Source organism: Pongo pygmaeus, chromosome 8, assembly GCF_028885625.2.
Source record: "Pongo pygmaeus isolate AG05252 chromosome 8, NHGRI_mPonPyg2-v2.0_pri, whole genome shotgun sequence".
NCBI classification, from domain to species: Eukaryota; Metazoa; Chordata; class Mammalia; order Primates; family Hominidae; genus Pongo; species Pongo pygmaeus.
The window spans coordinates 82,335,505-82,359,438 of NC_072381.2; the positions used below are offsets into that span (position 1 = coordinate 82,335,505).

At 37.0% G+C, this 23,934-nt stretch overlaps 1 protein-coding gene across 6 annotated transcripts in view; it reads left to right on the forward strand.

The window, feature by feature from the left end:
* ANK3 (ankyrin 3) overlaps window positions 1-23,934 on the forward strand; it is a 699,134-nt gene that overhangs the window by 477,826 nt on the left and 197,374 nt on the right. For all 6 annotated transcript variants that reach the window (XM_054436350.2, XM_063669954.1, XM_054436348.2 and 3 more), the window contains one exon: window positions 15,022-15,120. In XM_054436350.2, coding sequence (XP_054292325.1) covers window positions 15,022-15,120 — 99 coding nt within the window. The remainder of the gene's footprint in view (window positions 1-15,021; window positions 15,121-23,934) is intronic.

Here is a 23,934-nt window from a genome sequence, read left to right on the forward strand (position 1 = left end):
GTCCCAGCTACTGGGGAGGCTGAGGCAGGAGAATTGCTTGAACCTGGGAGGCAGAGGTTGCAGTGAGCCGAAATTGCGTCACTGCACTCCAGCCTGGGCGACAGAGTGAGACCCCATCTCAAAAAAAAAAAAAAAAAAATTAAAAGGAAATTTTCTAATAGTTTCTAAGTCAGAACCTCTCAGTTTTTAGAGGAAAAACCTCTAGTTTTTCCCAGTTTGTCTCAGCTACCTTTTCCCATAGATTCTGAATCATTAACTCTGCAGTGGAGACTTGCAATCTGTGTTTTTAACAAGTTCCTTAGGTGATTCTTCTGATCAGGCAAGATTAGAAAATATTGACCAAGGCTATGTTATGAAAATGTTTCTCTATATAAATTGCCCAAAGTTGAGTCATGGAAGTCTTTAAAAATCATTTACTTGTAACAATTATTTTTGTGTTGATAACCCCTTAATATAGCCTTGAATTTATTTTATGTCTTACATCTTACAAAACACATTTAGGTATAGTCCGTCATATGAAATTCACAAAAAATATACAATTTTGTAGATAAATCAATGAGGCCCCCATTTGTCTTGGGTCCTACTGAGAATAAAGTGGTAGAACACAGATGTGAATCCAGACCTTCTAACACATTTTGGTACGCCTCAGTGCGTGACCTGCAGAGTTGGTGGGGCATGCTGGGTTGTGGGGAGAGTCAGCACGGTGCTCAGTGGGCAGCCTCAGTGCCTCATTCTTGTTGAGGATGGGGTATCGGCCACTGGTGGTAGCTGGGGTCTTCATGGCGCCTAGAAGAGTAGCTCCAGCTCCTTAGGACACGCATGCTGCCCACAGATAAAGCTGTTGGCACAGACTGACTTTAGTATTTCCAAACCATCTTTCTTTAGAAACTTCAAAGACATTGTTTTCATTTCTTGACATGTTTGAAACTCCAGCGTCTAATTTGTTAAAAGATCAAGTGAAGGCAAGATACCTGAGAAACTAAGAATTTCAAGTTAACTGATATCTCAGAAGCCTGCAAGAGTGATTTACTTTCTAGAGGGGTAAGAAAAAATATTCAACACAGAAATTAATTTAGTTCCAGGTTTGTCAGAAGTGATATAGGAGTACAGAAAATTTGTAATATAAATCCCCGTTACTTTTTTAAGAATTTGTGATGGCAGAATGTTAAAACAAAAGGGGGTGGACTTTTTTATTGAAGTTATAACATTCATTAGAAACATTTCAGGAAATCTAATATCATTAGATCAACATATTCTAAATTGTTTCAAATGTTAAAATAACTTTCCTCAAAGTAGAGTGGGTAATTGATTCCTCCACAGTTGAGTTGTAAATGCCCCTTTCCATTCAACTACTATATATATCTCTCTACTCATAGATCTTTCTAGCTGGGAGGGGCTTTCTTTACTGTAAAACAGATAGCAGGCTACTTTTGATTGAGCTTTAATAGTGACGTCTTTAAAGAAATATAAAGAAAAACCATGAGTTCTTATTTAAAATGAAAGAGTTGAACTAGCCACTCTTTTAGACATTAACTGTTTTTGCTGTCACTGAATACGCTGTTTCCTTTTGGTTGGAAATTGTTTCTTGGCAACGTTTTCTGTATAGAGACTATGCTACTTGGATTCAGAGCTGGAGCTAATGTTTGCCCAAGTTAGGAAGAGACTCACTGTCAGGATATATTTTCTCTTCTGTGACCCACAGGAAAGAGCACAGCTTTGGGAATCAGACTGCTCAGGGTCAAATCTCAGCTCTGGTATTTTCTAGCCATGTTACCTGTAACCCCTTCCAGCTTCACTTTGCTCCTCTCTGAACTGGCATTAATAGCATCTATTTCATGTGTTGTTATGGAGATGAAATGAGATGATGCGTGTTTCATAGAGCCTGCAAAAAGTAGAGGTCCCATAACTGGTAATTTTCTTCCATTTTAATTATATTTGTTCTCATGTCAAACAAATAGTTTCTTGGTCTAAATCAGTGGTGTCCTTTTTTTTTTTTTTTTTTTTTTTAGCAGAACTCTTTTTCTAACAAATTTCTACAGGAATTAGGCATTTACTATGTCAATCTTTAGTGCCCCCAAATTTCTTATTTTTTATGGAATTATGGAAACTCTGAAATGAAAAAATATATATTTAAAAAGCATATATGTAATACTCATTAAAATGGCTACTATCAAAAAAAAAAAATCAGAAAATAGCCAGTCTTGGCAAGGATGTGAAGATATGGGAACTCTTGTACATTGTTGATGGGAATGTGAATTCATACAGCCACAATGAAAGCAGCTCATCATTTCCTCAGAAAATTAATACAGTTAACATATGATCCAGCAGTTCCACTTCTGGGTATATACCCAAAATAATGAAAAGCAGGTTCTCAAGAGGTATTTGTACATGCATATTCATAGCAGCATTATTCACAGTAGCCAAAAGGTGGAAGCAAGCCAAGAGTCCAACAGATGAATGGATAAACAGAATGTGGTACATCCATACACTGGAACATTCCTCAACCTTAAAAAGGGAGGAAATTTTGATGCATGCTACAGCATGAATGAACCTTAAGACATTATGCTGGCCAGGCGCAGAGGCTCACGCCTGTAATCCCAGCACTTTGGGAGGCTGAGGCAGGCACATTATCTGAGGTCAGGAGTTCAACACCTGCCTGGCCAACATGGTAAAATGCCATCTCTACTAATATACAAAAATTAGCCGGGTGTGGTGATGTGCGCCTGTAATCCCAGCTACTTGGAAGTCTGAGGCAGGAGAATCATGTGAACTCGGGAGGCGGAGGTTGCGGTGAGCCAAGATCGCACCACTGCATTCCAGCCTGGGCGACAGAGTGAAACCCTGTCTCCTCCCACCACAAAAAAGAAAAAAAAAATGCTAAGTGAAATAAGCCAGTCACAAAAAGACAAATACTATGATTGCACTTAACACAGGTATCTATAATATCTATAGTAGTCAGATTTGGAGACAAAAGTAGGATGGTGGTTGTCCTGGGCTGGGAGGAAAGGGGCATAGGCGCAGCTAATGGCTATAAAGTTTTTCATTTTTCAAGATAAAAGGAGTTCTGGAGACTGATTGCAGAATGCTGCGTACTTAATGCTGCTGAATTGTGCACTTAAAAATGGTTACAATGGAAGTTTTATGTTATGTATATTTTACCACAATTTAAATTAAAAAATTTTTTAAAGCATATATTGAAAATCACTGGGCTCTGGCCGGGTCCAGTGGCTCACACCTGTAATCCCAGCACTTTGGGAGGCCAAAGTGGGTGTATCACAAGGTCAGGAGATCGAGACCATCCTGGTTAACATGGTGAAACCCCGTCTCCACTAAAAAATACAAAAAAATTAGCCGGGCGTGGTGGCGGGCGCCTGTAGTCCCACCTGCTCGGGAGGCTGAGGCAGGAGAATGGCGTGAACCTGGGAGGCAGAGCTTGCAGCGAGCCGAGATCATGCCACTGCACTCCAGCTTGGGCAATAGAGTGAGACTCCGTCTCAAATAAAGAAAGAAAGAAATAAATAGGAAAATCACTTGTTTCCAAAGACCCAGTCATCTGTAACATCTAATCATGCAAAGGTGGAAGAGAATTTGTAATTAAGGGAGGAGATCCAAGATCAGCTTCCATCCTAGTCTTTCTCCTCTGGCAACTCCTGAGATTGTATGTATTGGCTGAGGGTGTGCGTGGGGAGAAGCAGGTGTGGGAATCTTTAAATATGGTCTGCCTTCCCCCTAAATCACTTGAGAACCAAAGGAAGACCTGGCTGTGCCTTATCTGAATTGTTGATGAGCCATCCTCTATTAATTCAAAGGGAGCCCTCTGACAGGATTAACAATAAACAGCCTCATACTATCCTTAAAAGAAAATGAGGCTCTTGAGTTTAGAACAGATCCCAACACTCAGAGCCTGACTTCACAACAAACAGCAAACATCCAAGCATTTGCTGCTGCTTCCTGGGAAGGCCAGCACTATCAAGTGTCTGATCAAATGAGATTAGTTGGTCTCTCTGAGAGGAGTGAGGTTGAGGAAATGTCATTGGCGTCAGTATCTTCGGTGTCAGTCACAGCAAATCCAGTATGGACTTAATCTCCTTATTCAGAAAGCATACAGAGAAAAGTTGGTGTAGAATAAGCAAACAGTTAGCAAAACTGGAAAAGAGAAAAGGACTTTGTCTAAAAAGACCTATTTCATTTAATTAAAGTCTCATGAAGAAAGAGGAAAAAAAACTTACAATGGTGGTCATCTTTTTTTCTTTTTTCTTTTTTTGATATAGGGTTTCTCTCTGTCGCCCAGGCTGGAGTGCAGTGGCACAATCTCAGCTCACTGCAACCTCCGCTTCCCAGGGTCAAGCAATTCTCATGCCTCAGCCTCCCAAGTAGCTGGGATTAGAGGCACATACCACCATGCCTGGCTAATTTTTCTATTTTTAGTAGAGATAGGGTTTCTCCATGTTGGCTAGGCTGGTCTTGAACTCCTGGCCTCAAGTAATCCATCTGCCTTGGCCTCCCAAAGTGCTGGGATTACAGGTGTCAGCCACCATGCCCAGCCTAGTGGTTATCTTAATAATGATCACTATGGTATGAAGGGAGTTTCTGAGTTTATTTTATACTTGTGTCACTAATAATAGGTCATCTAAGTCAAATTTTTAAAAAGAAATGTCCTGCATATAGTGTCAGACTAGGAAGGCTGGAGTGTTTTCTTATCAGTCTATTCAAATATTAGAAATTTTCCTGAGTATATCCTTGAAATCTCAAATCCTTATCATTGGAAATTATCATTGTTTGCATATGTTTTATGGGATTCTTAAGGAATTTAAAAACTTGGTGTCCTCATGAAAAGAAATAAAGTACTGATAAGTACTACAGTATGGATGAACCTTGAAAACATGCTAAGTGAAAGAAGCCAGTCACAAAAGATTACATATTATATAATCTCATTTGTATGAAAGGTCCTGAATAGGCAAATCCATAGAGACAGCAAGGAGGTTAGTAGTTAACAAGGGCTTGGGAAACAGAGAAATGGGAAGTGACCACCTAATGGTATGGGATTCCTTTTTGAAAATGATGAAAATGTGCTAGAATTAGATACTGCTGCTGATTGCACATCCTTGCAAATGGACTAAAAATATCACTGAATTGTACACTTTAAAATGGTGAAAATTATGATATGTCAATCTTAATAATGCCATTATAAAAATAAATCATTAGAGAAAACTTTCAGTGGAAGATAATAAAAACTTACAGAAAAAATGTTTTTATACTCTTAAGAAAATTAAAGGGAACAGAAATTCATTTCTCTAATTTTCTACATTGTATCAAAACCTATATGACTGTTAAATAGAATTTATCAAACATTTATTGATTACCTTTTCTGTGCTGGAGAGTTAGCAGAAGCAACCTCTTCCCTTAGAGGCTAAAAGAGTTTTCAAAAGATATATATTTATAGCGTGAACAAGGATGGTAGTAATCTTTGCTTCCATGTATTTCCTGTGCTTTCTCTGTGAAAGTATTCACTAATCATTTTTCCGTTTCTATGTATACTAGAAATAATGCTAAAGTATAAGAAAATAGAATGAGAAAACATAAAAATCTTAAAATGTATGTGTTTTAAATGTAAATCACACACTGAAATCTTGATCTTCAATTTGTTATGCCACTTTGACTTATTTTTTAATCATAATAGTAACTTTGTGACAAAAATTATGACAACTGGTAAGAATTAGCAGAAGATACTGGATTCCATCTCAACTTTAATTATTTTAGAATTTGTCTTCAGTGGGAACATGTCAAGGAACCAAACTAAAAGGCTATATAAGTTAGTCTTTCATTATCTACAAGATTTTGAGTGATATCATCCACTTAACTCTTCCCTTGATGATAACCTCTCCCAGACATTTTTAAAGAAGAGATGAGACATGGGAGGGTTGGGGGAGACATCAGTAATTCTCATACATTCTTTATATATTTAAATGAAAAGTTTCCCATTTATCACAAGTAATATAGAAAATGGCCCTGATTTCACTTTGGGCAGTTGCAGACATGCCCCTATTTTGATGATTATTTCATGAAATAAATTTGGCTGGGTTTTTCAGAAACACTGAGAAAGAAGAAATAAGCAATTCCACATTTCCTAGCAGAGGCAGTTGTTTTTCCAGGTCCCTGACATCAACAGTACCCATATATTTCTATCATATTCTATCACGTAGATCATGTTATATACCACATACGTCTATCATTTTAAATCAGCTCCAGCTTGGCCTGAGCTTCCCATTCCTCTCAGCTGCTCCTGATCCCAGCATGGGTCACAGACACAGCCTGTTCTGAGCTGATGCTCCTCTAAGACCTTTTGCATCCCTCATAAGATCCACCTGATTTAGTGCCTTATCTTTAAAGGTTTACTTTAGATCACTATGTCTTTTCTACCCAAATTATTTCATAATATCCTTGTGAGATGCAGTCATTTCATACATTTCTAAATGTCTGTATAATAAGTAATAAAATAATATAACATCTAATAGTTATAATGTTTACTAAATGCCAAGCACCATTCTTAAGACTCTACACTTATTAACTCATTTATCCTCATGACAGTCTATTGTCTTAGTCCATTTTTTGTTGCTGTAACAGAATACCACAGACTTGTAATTTACAAAGAAAAAAATTTCTTATAGTTCAGGAGGCTGGGAAGTCCAAGGTCGAGGGGCTGCATCTGGTGAGGGCCTTGTCAAGATGGCGGAGGACATTATATGGTGAGAACAAGAGTGTGCATGTCCAGTTCAGGTCTTTCTCCTCTTCTTATAAAGCCACCAATCCCACTGTGGAGGCCATACTCTGATGATCTTATCTAATCATTAATCCCTGCCAAGGACCCTACCTACAAATTCCGTCAACATATGAATTTGGAGATTAAGTTTCTAACATATAAAATTAGGGGGACATATTCAAACCATAGCAACTATGATATGAGTAAGTACTATTATTAGCCTAATTTTACAGATAAGAAATCTGTGATACAGAGAATTTAAGTAAACTTATCTAAGGTTAATTAGCTAGTATGGGGCAGGCCTGGAATTTGAACCTAAGCAATCTAGCCCTTAACCACTGTCCTGTCCTGCCACAATGCAATGTTTCTCTCTTAGCACACTCTTAGGTGCTCCAAAAATGCAAAAATAGTAAGATATAAGTATATATTAGTACACTACAAAGTATGGTGACAGCATGACCTGGTCTAGCGAAAAAAATATGAGCTTGGGTTTAGACAACTGATGGCAGCTTTGTGACCTTTGGCAAGGTATTTTCATTTTTAGGGTCTTCAAAAAATCAAACTTTTCAGATTTTTACAGATTTCCTCATCTGTAAAATAAAGAAAAACATTCAACAGTACTTTTTTCTAGGGTTGTTGTTTATATTAAATGAGACAAAAGATATGAAATACCTGTGAATGGCCTTCTTTTAACACAAATTGTCTCATGTCTCCTCTTGACACCCCTGTGATGGAGGCAGTGGAGGTATTGTGTCCACTGCACAGATGAGGAAATAAGTTCATTAAGGATAAGGCACATTCTCAGTATCAGCTCTCATGAAAGTGGGTGTGGAAGAGTGAGAGTGGGGCCTTGTCTTCTCATTCCTGATGAAATGTGCTTCCCACTAGACATATGCTAAGGACGGGACTGAAATAAAGTTATAACCAGGATAGAATTTCTCCCCCCACCCAATTCATTATTAAAATTTTTCTGTACATTCTAAGCCAGTTTTATAGCTTAGGAAGTACTGTAAAAAGTCATCTTTATTTTTGGAGTTAGATGATCTTTTAAGAGTTATTCTAAAGTATATCATATGATATAATGTAACATATAATACCATATATTACTGTAGAGCAGTGTGATGAAGTTGTAAAGGAATATATTGAATTTTTGCAAATCCTAAGCGATCTTAGTTTGTTCTGGGTGATTTGCTTCTCTTTTTCCTAAAAGTAGAAGGCAAAATCCATTGTAAATTGGAATTTTATCCCCTAACTTCAGTTGTAGGGGCCTTCAAGGAGTATAGGTTAGAGACTAAAAATCTTATCTGAAAATCGAGGTGGAAGGAGATCCTCATAGAAGAAAGTGAATAAACTGCAAAAGAAAAAAGGGCTAAAAATGGTATTATACATAAGAACAAAAATCCACACATTAGAGGATATAGCGGTGATCCATGTTGTTTTCTTAAGTACTTAATTAATTTATTGGCCTAGAAATTTGAGAGAATTAAACTTGCTGTGTACTGTAATTTTGCTCAGTCAAATTTCTGAATATTTATCCAGGTCCCATTAATGCTTTGTATAAATATATGTATTGCTGATTCCCTTCGTTGTTTATAAAATGTATCTGCATATATATGTGATTCCCTTTTTGTCTTTGTCCACCATTTTTCAAAAAGGATTAAGGAGAACTAAATACTAGAGAAAAAAAAAAGTATTGGTTAATCATATGTATACTTAAGTTTTTTAGAGTGAATAAATATTACCTTGAATAGTTTGATGGGAAAGTTAAGTTAAATAAGATGCTATTGTGCTGGTGATGAAAATAGTGGTTTATAAATAAGCCCAGAGAGTTTAGTGAAATGGAAGGGGTAGTACCTGGGAGTTGGGAAACCTGGGGTCTTGGCCAAGCACCAAGCTCTGTGACTCCATGTAAATCACTTAGCCTCCTCCCTGGTCTCTTCTTTACCTGTAATATAGGTGATTAGACTGAATGAACTCAGAGGTCTTTCAGAAACTTCCCAAATGCTAATGTATTCTATAACATTTTGAATGAACAAGAAAAAATTTATTTGGTACAAGAACAAACATTCTATTAAGAAACTAATATGTATAAAATTTACAATCGTATTTACTTTTTTGTTTGCACTAAATCAGGTCAAATTCAAAACTCCAGGTTGAATTTGTTTTTATCCAAATGTTAATTGATGCTTCTTCTCACAAAGTGCATATAGATCTTTAACTCTAGCCATACTTAATATTCTACCTTAATGGGAAAAAAATTCATCATATTTTTAGGTACAGGATATTCTCAGATTCCTTCAAAGTTTACGTATTAGGGAAGTTAATGGCTAAGTTAAACCTCTCTGGGGCATTCAGAGTATGGAAAGCAAGGGATGAGAGTTGAAACAGATGGTGGTAGTGGGCTGCAAATTAGGCAATATTAAAATACAACCATTTTTCCACTGTACAAATGTACATGGTAGAAATTTTTTAGAAAAGCATGAAGAAGCAAAAAGTCATCTATAATCTCATTACTGAAAGAAATTGTTAACATTTGGATTAATATCTCACCGGGCGTGGTGGCTCATGCCTGTAATCCCAGCACACTGGGAGGCCAAGGTGGGCAATCACTTGAGGTCAGAAGTTCAAGACCAGCCTGGCCAACATGATGAAACGTCATCTCTACTAAAAACACAAAAATTATTTGGGCATGGTGGTGGGCACCTGTAATCCCAGCTACTGAGGAGGCTGAGATGGCAGAATCACTTGAACCTGGGAGATGGAGATTGCAGTGAGCTGAGATTGCGCTACTGCACTCCAGCCGGGGCAACAGCAAGACGCTGTCTCAAAAAAATCTGACTGGGTGCGGTGGCTCACCCCTGTAATCCCAGCACTTTGGGAGGCCGAGGCAGGTGGATCACCTGAGGTTGGCAGTTCGAGACCAGCCTGACCAACATGGAGAAATCTCGTCTCTACTAAAAATACAAAATTAGCTGGGTGTGGTGGCGCATGCCTGTAATCCCAGCTACTCGGGAGGCTGAGGCAGGAGAATTGCTTGAACCCAGGAGGCAGAGGTTGTGGTGAGCCAAAATCATGCCATTGCACTCCAGCCTGGGCAGCAAGAGCAAAACTCTATCTCAAAAATAAAATAAAATAAAATAAAATAAATATATATATATATTCACACACACATATATATTTGGATCAATATATTTTAGAATGCATTTATATTTATGTATAAAAATTGATCTTATTTTTCATAGTTTAATATCTTTAATAATATATCCATGTTTTCCATGTCATTAACTTATCACAGTATACCTTCAAATATGGTATGAGCCTGACAACAGTATAGTTCCAGTTCCTCCTTTTCATCTATGTGTGGTTGTTGTCATACGTTTTACTTTTGCATATATTATAAACCCCACAATTTGTTGTTTTGTCTTTACTTTGGACCATCCGTTATCTCTTTTATTTACCTTCATTTTTCGCCATTTCCAGAGCCCTTCATTTCTTGGTGCAGACCTAAGTTTCTGTTTACTATCATATTCCTACTGTCTGAAGAACTTTGAACATTTTATGTATTGCAGGTCTGCTGATGATGAATTCTCTTAGCTTCTGTTTATCTTAAAAAGTCTTTATTTCTCCTTGAATTTTTTCATTTGGTATTTTCATTTGGTGTGGAATTCTTATTTGACAGTCAGTATTTAAAGATGTCACTTCTTTTTTTCTGGATTGCATAATTTCTGATGAGGAGGCCACTCTACTTATTATCTTTGTTCTCTGTATGAGATGTGTCTTTTTTCCTTGGGCTACCATCAAGATTTTTCCTTCATATTTCATTTTCAGCAATTTGACTGTTGTGTCTAATTGGAGTTTGTTTATTGTTTATCTTGTTTGATGTCTCCTGAGCTTTCTGGATTTGTATTTTTCTGCCTTTCATTACTCCAAGAAAATTCTTGACCATTCATTATCTCTTCAAATATGTCTTCTGTCTCATTCTGTCTCTTCTGCTTATGCAGCTCTCATTAGCTGTTTTGTATCATCTCACACCTCTTGGAGGCTCTGTTCTTTCTTTTCCACTCTTTTTTCTCCTTAATGTTTTTATTTTAAATAACTTAAATGGACACATCTTTAAGTTCAGTGGATCCTGCCTCAACTGTGTGAAGTCTATTGAGGAGCCCAACAAAGGAATTTACTCTGATATTGCAATTTTTCTTATCAAATGTTTCCATTTGACTCTTTGCTAAGATCCCATGCCTTTGCTGCAATTCCCTATCTTTTCATGCGTGTTGTTCCTACTAGACAGAACACTGGATATTGTGTGTAGAAGGGGAGAGATTGAGTTAAATAATATTTTTGCCTGGAAATAAGCATACTCATACTTTTTCTTCTGTGCTGCAAATGTGAGAGGTGGAGCCTGTTTAGGCAGGAGTTGAGCTGAGTTTACATTTTGTTTCAGGCTTCAGATTCCTCAGTGGAAGGCTGCCATTGCTTTCTGCTTGGGGTGGAAGCTGGGGCATCAGAGAATTTTGCTTAGTGTTAGTGCTCCACCCTGAGCTTTCTCTGCACACCTGCAGCACAGAGGAGGTCTCCCCACACTCCTGCCTTACCTCAGCAGTTGACTACTCTTGCTTGTTACTCTGTACTAGGCTGGTGCTAGGGGTCGGGGGTCTTTCATGTAGGCTCAGACTCAGTCTTTAGGGTGTGTGTCTGGGTTCAAGGCTGGGTCCTTCTCCACATTCCTGCCCTTTCCACCACAGCGGCCAAACTCTGCCCTGTATGTATGGTTACGGATTTGAAGGCTCTTTGTACAAACTGCCAAATTGCATTCTAGCAAGCATGTACAAATTTACATTTCACCAGCAGTAAATGAGGGTTCTCTTAGGCAGGCTTTCTAGCTCTAACATCACTGAGTCTCTTTGATATGTGGGGATTTCTTAATTCTTTTGCTTGCTTGGACAGTGGAAGTGCAGCTCACAGCGTTACTCATAGTAGGGCACGATACATTTTTATTGGTTAGCTGAGGAATCAAAATATGAGTAGTTCATTGAGTGGCCCTGAGGTACCACTTTCATTTTGATTTGTTTCTTCTTCACAGGGGCATCCACGATGTGACTCAGGAATAGAAAGTGTTTGCATTTTAATGGAAGCTGCATTTGACAGAGATGAGAAGCTAGGGTTTTTAAACAAAGGTCTTCTGAATCCTGCCTGAAAATACCACAGCCTGAGGGTCTGGAAGCCCGAATTCTGATCCTGATTCTGCCTCTAATTACCTGTTTCTTAATCTGCAAATTACCAGTTCTGTGCCTCACTTTCTTTATCCAATGGGGTTAATGATATTTATCCTATTTCAGTGGATTGTTGTGAGGATAAAATGAAATTACAGAAGTGCAGGCCCTTAACAACACTGTTTAAGTGCTGTAGAATATAAAGTATTTCTCTAGGAAGGGCCAGAGAGGTGGAGAAAATGTGAGAATTAGAAACTCAAGGCACCTTTTTGTCACTTACACAGCCACAGTATGAGAGAGTGCGTGAATACAGAAGAGAGTGAAATTAGAAACAGACTTCTTCCTCTTACTAAACTTAGCCTGTTTGTGGTAAAGGTTAATTAAGTCTTTCTCAACCAGTGAGGGCATAGTTTTAAAGGGAAACGGCATGCCAGCCCTTACTCACACTGGGAAGTGATGAGGTCTTCGTGTCACGTCCCACTTGGGGCTTAGTGAGCTCTCCTATTGGTCGGTGTTTCCTTTATTCCCAACCTGACCCTCCATCTGCTGTCTCAGCTCTAGAATTCATCCACTGTGCCGCTTGGGTCACAAGAGCAACACACACTTGTACTCAGAAAACAGATATAAGCAAGCAGATCTAAAAATCATCATGAAATTTATTTCCTTCTGCCAGCTTTCACTCAAACCAAATAGTCCTCCACACCAAAAAAAGACCACAGCGTGCACAATGGCACAGCCTATAGTTTCACTTCCTCTTTTGTAACCTGTTATACACAGTTGAAAGCTGTGCAGCTGCAAGCTGGTAGGCCTAGAGCAGGGGTCAGCAAACCACTGCCCGCAGGCCAAATCCAGCGCACTGCCTGTTTTTATAAATAAAGTTTTAGAAACACAACCGCTCCCATTTCTTTACATATTGCATGTGCCTGTGGCTGCCTTTGTGCTACAATGGCAGAGTTCAGTAAATGCAAGAGACTGTATGGCCTGCAAAGCAGAATATATTTGCCATGTGGCCCTTTGTGGAAAAAGTTTGCCTGTACCCTGGGTAACAGCAATATTAGTCTGTTTACTTTCCGCCAGCATTACTAAGAGAAATTTGTTTTCCTCAGGTCTCTTTCTTCTTTCATTTAAGATTTATATTTTAGCATCTAAGAATAGTGAGCAAAGAGAATGTGCAACCTTTCCATCTGTGGAAAGGTTGTAAACCTAACCCTAACCCTACAACCATTAAAAGTGTTTAACTAGAAAAGTTTACATAAAATACAGGGAGAAAAGGACATGTTAAACAACTCCCCATGAGGACTCAATCAGTCAAATCCAGGTGTGGAAGAGTCTACACAATAAATTACCGAGTTTCTTCAATAAATAAATGAATGCAGGGGAGAAAAAGGTGGGATAGAGGAGCTGTGGAGATTAAGAAAGACTTAAAGGACTCAGCCTAATGCAATATGTCGACCTTCCAGCTTGAGCAGACTAATGGAGATAGTTGGAGATAATGGGAGAATTTGAACATGGAGGGGGTCTTGGGTGCTATAAAGGAATTATTTTTACTTTCTTCGTTATGATAATGGTATCGTGATTTTTTGAGATGTCCTCATCTGTTAGAGATAATTAAATTGCAGTATTTATGGGTAAAATAACATAATGCCAAGAATCTTCTTTCTCCTCTTCTTAAACTCCTTCAGAAAGAAAAAAAAAACAGTAGGGAGCATAAAAGAAATAATATTGGCAAAAGGTTGATGTTTACTGAACCAGGGTAAGGAGCACTTGAAGTTCATTATGTTTTTTTGCCCAAACTTTGTGTATGTTGAAACTTTTCATTATTGTGTTTTTTAAAATCGTGCATTCAAGAGTTTAAGTGTTGAAGAGTTGAATCCTGGTTCTGCCAACTGTTTCTGCATGTGTAAAATGGGGATTGTAATTCAGATTATGTATGATGATATGAGGATTGTGAGAATTAAATGAGATAGTAAAGAGTTTAGCATAGTCCCTGACATGCAGGAAGTGATCAATACTTGATAGCTACTATATTGTTTCTGTTATCAAATTATAAATACATAATCCCTGTAAGCCTAGTTTACTTATGACGTAATTGATTCTTTGTGAACAACAGAACTTAAACTCATATTGCTGCTACACAAGAATAAGAAGCCAGGCATGGTGGTGCACACCTGTAGTTCCAGCTACTTGGGAGGCTGAGGCGAGAGGATCGTTGGAGCTCAGGAATTAGAGACCAGCCTAAGCAACATAGTGAGACTCTGTCACTTAAAAAGAAAAACAAAAACAAAACAAGAAATCAGGGAATTGTTTGCAATGTATGCGTACATTTCCTTGACAGTCTGGAAACAATCATAGCGCCTGTAAGATGCTTGGAGAGAAGAATAACTATGGTAGCCTACCACTGAAATCAAGGAGAACGCAATTAGAATTTCAGATAATCCTAACAATCTGGTTATTCTTCAAATATTTGTCAAATAAGAATTACAGTTGTCATGAGACTGCTAACAAATGCCTGTAAACAAATTTAAGCACCACGGGCATGGGAAGTTATGTGACTATGTATAGAAGTAACAGATTTTCCAGTTTGAGTACCTATTGTCTCTCCTTGACAACCTGATGCTCCCAACGGAACCTGGGAAAGGCTCCAAGTCACATGACACTCCTTTAAACTCAGTCTGTACTGACTTAATCAGCTACTTGTTAGTCAACCACTCACTAGCCAGTATGTATCACTCAAATTTATAGAAAAATACATTGACTTAAAAATGCAGGATTTTTGAGCAAAAACACAAATTATCACCTCATCCATCAGTCACCTCAAGTGATTGAAATAAATTAACTTGGACCCTGCCTCACAGATTCCCTTACAATTCATTCCTTTTTAAAGTCTCCTTCTGAAGAAAATTCCTGTCAGAAGTATTAGGAAGCACGCTGTTCATAAAGGATGTTTAGAAAAGAAGAAGGGGAAATGGGGATATGTTGGGGAAAGTTTAGAAAGGAACATTTTGTTGAAACCAAAAATATCAAATCTGTACTTTTTCCTCTTCTTTCCAGAATGACATCACTCCTTTACATGTTGCATCAAAAAGAGGAAATGCAAATATGGTAAAACTATTGCTCGATCGAGGAGCTAAAATCGATGCCAAAACCAGGGTAAGTGTGCAACTTATGTACCTGTTTCTACTTCTATTCAGGAAGTAGGAATACTTTTCCCAATACCTTTGCACTGATACAACATGAGCTTTGTTTTCTGTTCTATTTGTTATAGTCTCTTGGAAAATGACTGCTACTTTTATTCTTTTTAAAATGGTATGGCCATCCATCTATATTTATAAATACTTAATTCACAGTTAAATGGTACCTGGCTTTAAAAGTTCTAGAGTTTTTGTTGCATTTAATTTTCAAGACACTGTAAGCTAAGCTATTCAGTCAGTTTGATACTAAAACTGCAAGTTATTCTATTTAAAAACAAATCTGTCTACCCTTGTGCACTCCTGGTAGAAATGTAAAATGATGTGACTGCCATGGAAAACAGTGTGGAACTTCCTCAAAAAAAATTAAAAATAGAGCTAACATATGATCCAGCAATCTCACTTCTGGGTATATGTCCAAAATAATTGAAAGCAGGATCTCAAAATATTTGCATAACCATGTTCATAGCAGCAATAGGCAAGAGGTAAAAGCAGCCCAAATGTTCATGGACAGATGAATGAATTTTAAAATTTTAAAATACAATGGAATATTATTTGGCCCTTAAAAAAGAAGGAAATCTTGTTCCATGCTACAGCATTGATGAACCTTGAGGACATTATGCTGAGGTGAAATATACCAGTCACAAAAGGACAAATACTTTATGATTCCACTTATATGAGACATCTAGAATAGTGAAAATCATGGAAACAGAAAGCAGTATGGTAGTTGGCAGGGACTGGGGGTAGAGGAACTAGTTATTTGATGGGTATAGAATTTTAGTTTTGCAAGATGAAAAAGTTCTAGAGATCTGTTACACAACAATGTGAATGTGGTTAACATTATTGAAGTGTCCGCTTACGGATTGTGAGGGTAAATTTTATGTTGTATGTATTTTACCACAATTAAAAATTTTTAAAGGCTGGGCCCAGTGGCTTACAACTATAATCCCAGCACTTTCAGAGGCCAAGGCAGGAGGATCATGTGAATCCAGGAGTTTGGGACCAGCCTGGGCAGCACAGCAAAACCTCTATCTCTACCAATAAAAGAGAACAAAATTAACTGGTAGTGGTGGCATGCACCTGTAGTCTTGGCTATACAACAGGCTGAGGCAGGAGGATCGCTTGAGCCCAGGAGTTCAAGGCTACAGTAGGCTTTGATCACACCTCAGCAACAGAGTGAGACCCTGTCTCTAAAACAAAACAAAACAACATTTTTTTAATTAAAAAATTATAAAAACCCACAAATATGTCTAATCTAGGTGTTCATGGCATGTTGCTTCTTTGGTGTGATGCATTGTGGGTAGGGGGAAAAACCAAGACTTAGAATCTGATTTGAATCCAAATTCTAAACTTAGCTAGCTGACTTAGGTAGGCTATTTAACTTTACTGATTGTACTTTCTCTATCTGAAAATAAAGAAAATTAATGGCCACCTTGTAGGGTTGTTGCAACGATCAAGATAATGTTTGTAAACTGCGCTGGCATAAAGTAGGCCAGAAATAAATTCTAGCCACTGCTAGTATATCTCAGAGCTCCAGTTAGTACTAAAGTTCTAGCCACGGGTTTTCTTATTCAATATTTCTTGTGCAAGAAGCAATCTAATCAAAAGACGGTCTCACCACAAACATCCATCTATCGAAGGGTTTTAAGTAGTTTTCTTGTAACTGCAACTCCTGCAATCCTGTGCTTCCCTCTTCTAAAAATTCTGATACCGTGTTCCTAAAACTGGCCTGGTAACCTCAGCTTAATTTCTGTAGTACTTTGATTTACTACTTCATTTTTTATTCCTTGTATTTATTTACTCAACCAATAAATGATTGTTGAGTGTCTACTGTGGGCCAGACATAGCAGGTGACAGAGCAAGACACCTCAACACTTCCCCTGCCCTTATGAAACAAAAGGTCTAATTTGTATTCTGTACTTGGACCGTAAGACAGCCCAGCCATAGGCAGGAGACCCAGACTTCTTTTTCTTGATTACCATTGAACCTGGAAACCATGTATGTACCTTAAAAGAAACAAACTTTCTAAATAGGTAAAGGGAAAAAAAAGGAAGGCCGACCCCTAAATGACTGTCTTACTGGAGAGGTAAATTGAATATAGGTCTTATTGAACTGATTTTGCATCATTCCAGTAAGAAGAAATTTTCAGTATGTGAAGAATGCTAGAACCATTGCTTTAAACGGCAGGGGTCTTCTGCTAAGCTCAGGCTATTTAAGGAGTTGTAAGGAATAAAAAGTAGAGATGCATTGCATCTGTTGCCTGATTATCACATGGAGGAATAGGAACATTTGTAAAGAGGAGGAATCTTTGCAAAGGGGAATGAGGGTTACCAAGACACGCAGAAAAGAGAAGCTTGAAGAGGCGCCTGGATATACAGATTTCAGTTGGTATATGGATTGGAAATTACCTTATTTCTCTCTCTCGATATAGTCAATCAACAGAACAGCAAAATGATTTGTCAGTCATTTTTCATGATTTGTCAAACACTTACATGTCCTATTTGGTTCAACGGGAGGAGAAAAGGATACATAGGAAGTTCAGGCCCCATCTTTAGAGGGCATAGACGGTCACAGGGGAGGGCCAGGAGAAAAACATACAAATTCTTCTGCATGAAAGTACCAAAGATAGGAAATAATCTACATAGGCAAAGTTTGAGATGCAACTTGGTTTCTGTGCCACTTTGCCTCCCTGTTCCGAAGGGCTGTCTTATTTTCGACAAAGATACAGATTCCTTTGTATCTCCCATTCAGTTTTGACTTGGATTTACATTCCTCCTGTATTATGTGAAGGAAAGACATGGAGAACCAGAGAACAGAAAAAGCCTGACATTCTTCTGCAGTCGTCCTGAATGGAATGGGTTGGGGGAAGGGTGTCAGTTGGGCACAGACTGAATTTCTGGCAGACTAAATGGGAGAAATTATAGTATATACCCAAAATATGTAAACTGTTTTGCATTCTCTTCATCAAAATGTCCCTTCTCTCCTGCTGAAATGATGAAGTAGTGATTGGGTGTGTGGGTAAAAGGGAAGGAGTGGGCTAAAATGTCAGAAAGCCATGGGGGCAAGCCTAAAAACAGAAAGGAGAATTCGTCACAAAAACAAGTTCTAACTACCCAGTCCAGTAGCCCCTGAGAAAATAGACACCGTTATCTACCCATCTGCCTCCCACCAAGTACTTACTATTGTGGCAACCTTGCTTGCATTCAATAAATCTGATCTGGTACACACTTATCCCCCGTGTTTTAGAGGCAGGAAAGCATCACTGGATTTCACCTCAGAGGACAGCACTGTAAGGGACCTTGTTCCTATTGCTCTGTGCCCTGCCTGGGTGCTCACAGAATAGAGGATTCAGTTTAAAAGAAGATTCTTAGAGCTCTTTCATTCAAGGATGTAAACTTGAATTGTGTTCAGTGTAATTTAGGTAGGATCAGAGCAAGATATTACCAGCTGGAAAGGCAGATGAGTGAATTTAATTTCACCCTAGTGCCTGATCTGTAATCTTAAGCGTGACTAGCAAGTAGTGAAATTGTGACCTGAGAAAAGTTCACCCTCCTGAGTCATAGTTTTCCAGCCAGTACAGATAGAAAGTTGTTCCTGACGATCTCACTCTCTCAGCTGGAAGGGCACTGGAAATTGTAATTTTAAGAATAATTAGTTATTGTAAAATTTAGGATGATTGCACATGAATCTTCTTGGAAGTGTTTAGCTAAGATATGATGAGTTACAGACCCTTCAGGTTTCTTTTTTTTTTTTTTTTTTTTAAGATGGAGTCTCGCTCTGTCAGTCGCCCAGTCTGGAGTGCAGTGGCGCAATCTCGGCTCACTGCAAGCTCCACCTCCTGGGTTCAAGCCATTCTCCTGCCTCAGCCTCCCGAGTAGCTGGGACTACAGGCGCCCGACACCATGCCTGGCTACTTTTTGTATTTTTAGTAGAGACAGGGTTTCACCGTGTTAGCTAGGATGGTCTTGATCTCCTGACCTCGTGATCTGCCCGCCTCGGCCTCTCAAAGTGCTGGGATTACAGGCATGAGCCACCGCACCCGGCCCCCAGACCCCTCATGTTTCTATTTACCTCATTTCAGGAAAGTCTTTTCCATTTTCCCAGCTCCATAATGCTAATTAATATCAACTGGCTTGTTAACTCATGTTCCTGTTGATAGTAAGTATATAGAGAATCTCTGTCATAGTGGTGGGACATGTGCTGAGATATAAACACCTATCAAGGCATATTTGTCAATCTGGTCTATATGCAGCTTTCTAATTTTAAAATGATTTATGTAGTTCGTTTTTTCAACAGGATCACAATGGCTTCGTTTCTTGATAGACTAAAATGTTTTGCTAAGAATGGCCCCTATTTCTTTCCACTGAATTCTTCCCTCTTTAAAGCTAGCGTGAGTATTTGGTACATGTTGAAGGAAGATACTTTGCAATGGATGGTCTCTTATCATTTTTAGTTTGCTCTGCATCAATTCACAGACCAATCAGAGACTCAATATAGACCCTAAATCAGAACCATTTTGAGACTTGAGTTCTCGATCTCTTTTCACTGACTCCTCTCCATCTGATAATAAAAGCAGCTATACTTGTATTTAGTGCTTCAGAGAAGATGCAGAATCCCCGGTAGTGTTGGTAATAACAATACTCTCATTGCCAGAATGTTACACTAACTGTGCCCCTCCCAACTTCTAGCCTTTCTAGCAAGTTGCCACTGCCTGCATCCTCAGAGAAACCCATTACCACAGTATTACTTGCAAAGCTACACCTTGACTCTAAGATGCACGTGGTCATCTTAGTGTCTGTCACACTTAGCATACTTAGCACACTTCCTGGTGCATATTAAATGCCTAATAAGTGTTTGCTGAATATATTGAAATAAGATATACTTCTTAATATTACATTTGTCAAAACATCTTTATTTACTTGACTTTATACTGGTTGTATGGTAATGTTATTTTTCCACTGAAGTTAATGGCATCCGGTTTATGTACAAGAATAGAGAAGTATTTATGCTCAGGTAGATGAAGTGTTTGCAAGGCACTTCCAATCTGTCAATTGTTAAATTTTTACTGCCTGGGAAGGTGTCAGGGGACATTTGGATGTACTATAATTTCAGCCCATGCTTTCCCAGAAATGTAACTTGGTTCTGTTTCTCAGGTTAAATACTAAGAAAAAAGAATTATTGATACTGACTTTTGCTTTTGATTCTATTTCCAGGGATGTGATTGTCCAAAGTTAAAAATAAATCCTTGAATAAAATATTAAATATTTCAAAGTCATAGAATAGTCTCTCCGAAAAAGAAATTCTAAAACAATACTTCCTCCTTGAGTTCTAAAATAGATATGTTGACAAGAACATTAGAAATAGTGAAGAAGACCCTGGGTTTCTATATTAGTTGAAACTAGCCTGAAAATGTTTCTTCATGTCATATAAAAATATATCAATTTTTTCATTTTTATGTCAAAAATATTACAAGTTAATTGAAAATATTTATTTAGGGTAAAAGAAGGACCAGTAATCATGAAATGCCACTAGCTTTCAAAACACAAGGGAATATCTTTGAAGGAAAGAATGTTTTTCACAGTTGCAAAGCATTCTGAGAACATGGAGGGAGCATCTTTTGTTTTATTTTTCTCCCTCTCCTAATGTTTTTACACTACATTTTAAACCTCATTTCCCTTGCCAAATTAGAGATCTAAAAGTATTATGGCAAAAATCACAACTGTTGTTGCACCAACCTAATAAATGTCGTGTGCCTGGTTCTGTTGAAGAGTCAACAAAATAGGCTCAGGACAGTTTTATTTTAGATAATTGCTATGTGGTTCCAAGTGCTAATGGTCAGAATGTTGTCTGCTTTTTCTCCTACTTTTTCGTAATGTATGTTGGTAATGCTCACACCTAATTTTTTTTTAAAATAGCTCTACATCAGTTAGACACAAAATTACCCTATAGCTGTCAACTATAACCATCTTTAATTACCCTCCTTCCTCAAAGGAAAGATAAAGATAAAAGAAGTTATTAGTGTTTTGTAAATTGTGAATATTAAATTGTTTCAAACATGTAACATCTTATAAGAAGCATATAAAAGTACCTTTGTATGTTTGAAACCTTTTTTTTTTTTTTTTTTTGAGACAGAATCTCACTCTGTCACCCAGGCTGGAGTGTAGTGGTGCAATCTCAGCTCACTGCAACCTCCGCCTCCCGAGTTCAAGTGAGTCTTGTGCCTCAGTCTCCTGAGTAGCTGGGATTACAGGCACACACCACCTCACCTAGCTAATTTTTGTATTTTTAGTAGAGACAGGGTTTCACCATATTGGCCAGGCTGGTCTCGAACTCTTGACCTCGTGATCCACCCACCTCGGCCTCCCAAAGTGCTGGGATTACAGGCATGAGCCACTACGCTGGGCCGAAATCATATTTTATAGTAGGTTATTCAATATCTACCAACTGGAAAGTCAAGAATTCTCTCATGTATTCATAGAAGAAATATTCATACGTGGTGCATGATAGAAAGAAATACAAACTATGATGGCGTAATATGCAGAGGTCACGTATCCTGTTTTTATTCAAATGTATGAGAGTTCTGGCATTAAGTTAGGATGTAATAGCTTGCATTGGACTAAGCCTTCTGCTGAGAAAAATCATCAGCTCTGGACAAAACCAAGCTGCTGTAAGTTCCAGATTATTTATAACATATCATACATAATACCCAGTATGTAATTTTAAAACTGCTAAACAAAGTCAACTGGAAAATATGACCTACAGTCAAAAGAAAAGTTAGATAATAGAGACAAACCCACAGATGACTCCACTGTTGAAATTTGCTGAATTTAAAATAACTAAGATAAATAGGTTAAGCTATAGGAGAAACAAGTATAATGTGGGGGAAAGAACCAGATGGAAATCCTAAGATTGAAAAACACAATATCAGAAATATTTTAAAAATCATTACATGGGGTAAACAACAGATTGAATACAAAGGAAAAAAAAATGGAGGACTTGAACACAAGTCATAGAAATCATCCATACTAAAGCACAGAAAGAAAAAAGATTAGAAATCAAATACACTGCTATGTCAGTAACCTGTGGAATAATAGCAAGTCGACTAAATCTATACAATGTAGTCCAACAGGCAAAGGAGAAAGAGAATGGGGCATAAAATAAGTTTATATTTACTTCCAAATTTGATCATAAACTGCAGCACTCAAATCAAGGAATCTTAGCATACCCCAAAGAGGATAAATACAAAGAAAACCACACAGAGTCATATCACACAAAATCAAAAAATCAAAAAGAAAAAAATTTAAGTAGCCAGAGAAAAAGACATATCATCAATGGGAAAGACAATTATAAGAATGTTATCTGACTTCTCATCAGAAACACTGAAGGTCAGAAAATTGTGGGCCACCTTTAAGGTGCTGAATGAAAAATATCTAGCAATCTACTTATATAGATTGATATAAATATCTAGTAAAAAAGGTATTTATATCTACTAAAAATTATATTTACATAATAAAAGCAAAACAAAGACTGTTTCATACAAGCAAAAGCTGACATAACTGTGTTACCATCAGGCCCATACTAACTAAAATACTGAAGAAATTTCTTCCATCTAAGGGAAATGATACCAAAAAGAAAACTGCATCTACATAAAGGAAAGAAGAGCTAGAAGTGGTAAATATGTGGATACAATAAAATATTATTCTTCTTAAGTTCTTTAAAAGTCAATTGTTGAAGCAAAAATATCAATCTGTTGTGAGGTCTATAATATATAATAGTATGTAGAAATAAAATATATAGCACAAAAGATAAAACTAATAGTGTAAATATAATTATAATATTGCAGAATTCTCATTATACATAAAGTGGTATATTAATTCAGTATATATGTAATAATAACATTACTTTATAATATACTATTTATATAATGAATACTATGTATTTTATATACTATATAATATAGTATATTATGTTATACTATATTATAATATAATTTATTATGCTATATTATACTATATTATCTATATTATATATAATATATATACTGACTTTTGCTTTTGATTATATATAGTATATATACTATATTATATATACTATGTATATATTTTGATTATATACATAGTATACTATATTTTATAGTGTGTTATATATTATATATTATATAGTATGTTATATATTATGTTATACTATATTATACTATAATTTATTATGCTAAAATTTGCTATATTATATATACTATATAATATAGTATATATACATAGAATATATAGTATTACATATATAATACTATATATTACCACATATAGTATATAATATATACTATATATTACAATAAATAGTATTTAGATATATACTATATCCTCTATATTATATATAACATATATGATATACACTCTCTATTATATATAATATTATATATAATATACAATTGTCTTATTACATTATAGGAATTACAATTTGTAATATTATAATATTCACACTAGTAAGTTAAAGATACACATTTTAATTTATAAAACAACTATCCCCCCAAAAAGTAATTTAACTAAAAAAATCAGAAGATAGCCAATGATATATATGATGTTTCAATGATTAGAATACTAGATAATTCCAACACAAAAGGAGACAAGAAAGGAGGAACAATAAACACAAAGAACAGAGTGGAAAACTACAATACAAATAACATAAGGGTGTGTTCTAGTCTCAGAATGAAGGCTGTAGTTTTCCAAGTAGAGAGGACACAAAAGGATTTTACCTTATTTTCCTTTAAACATACAGGTGG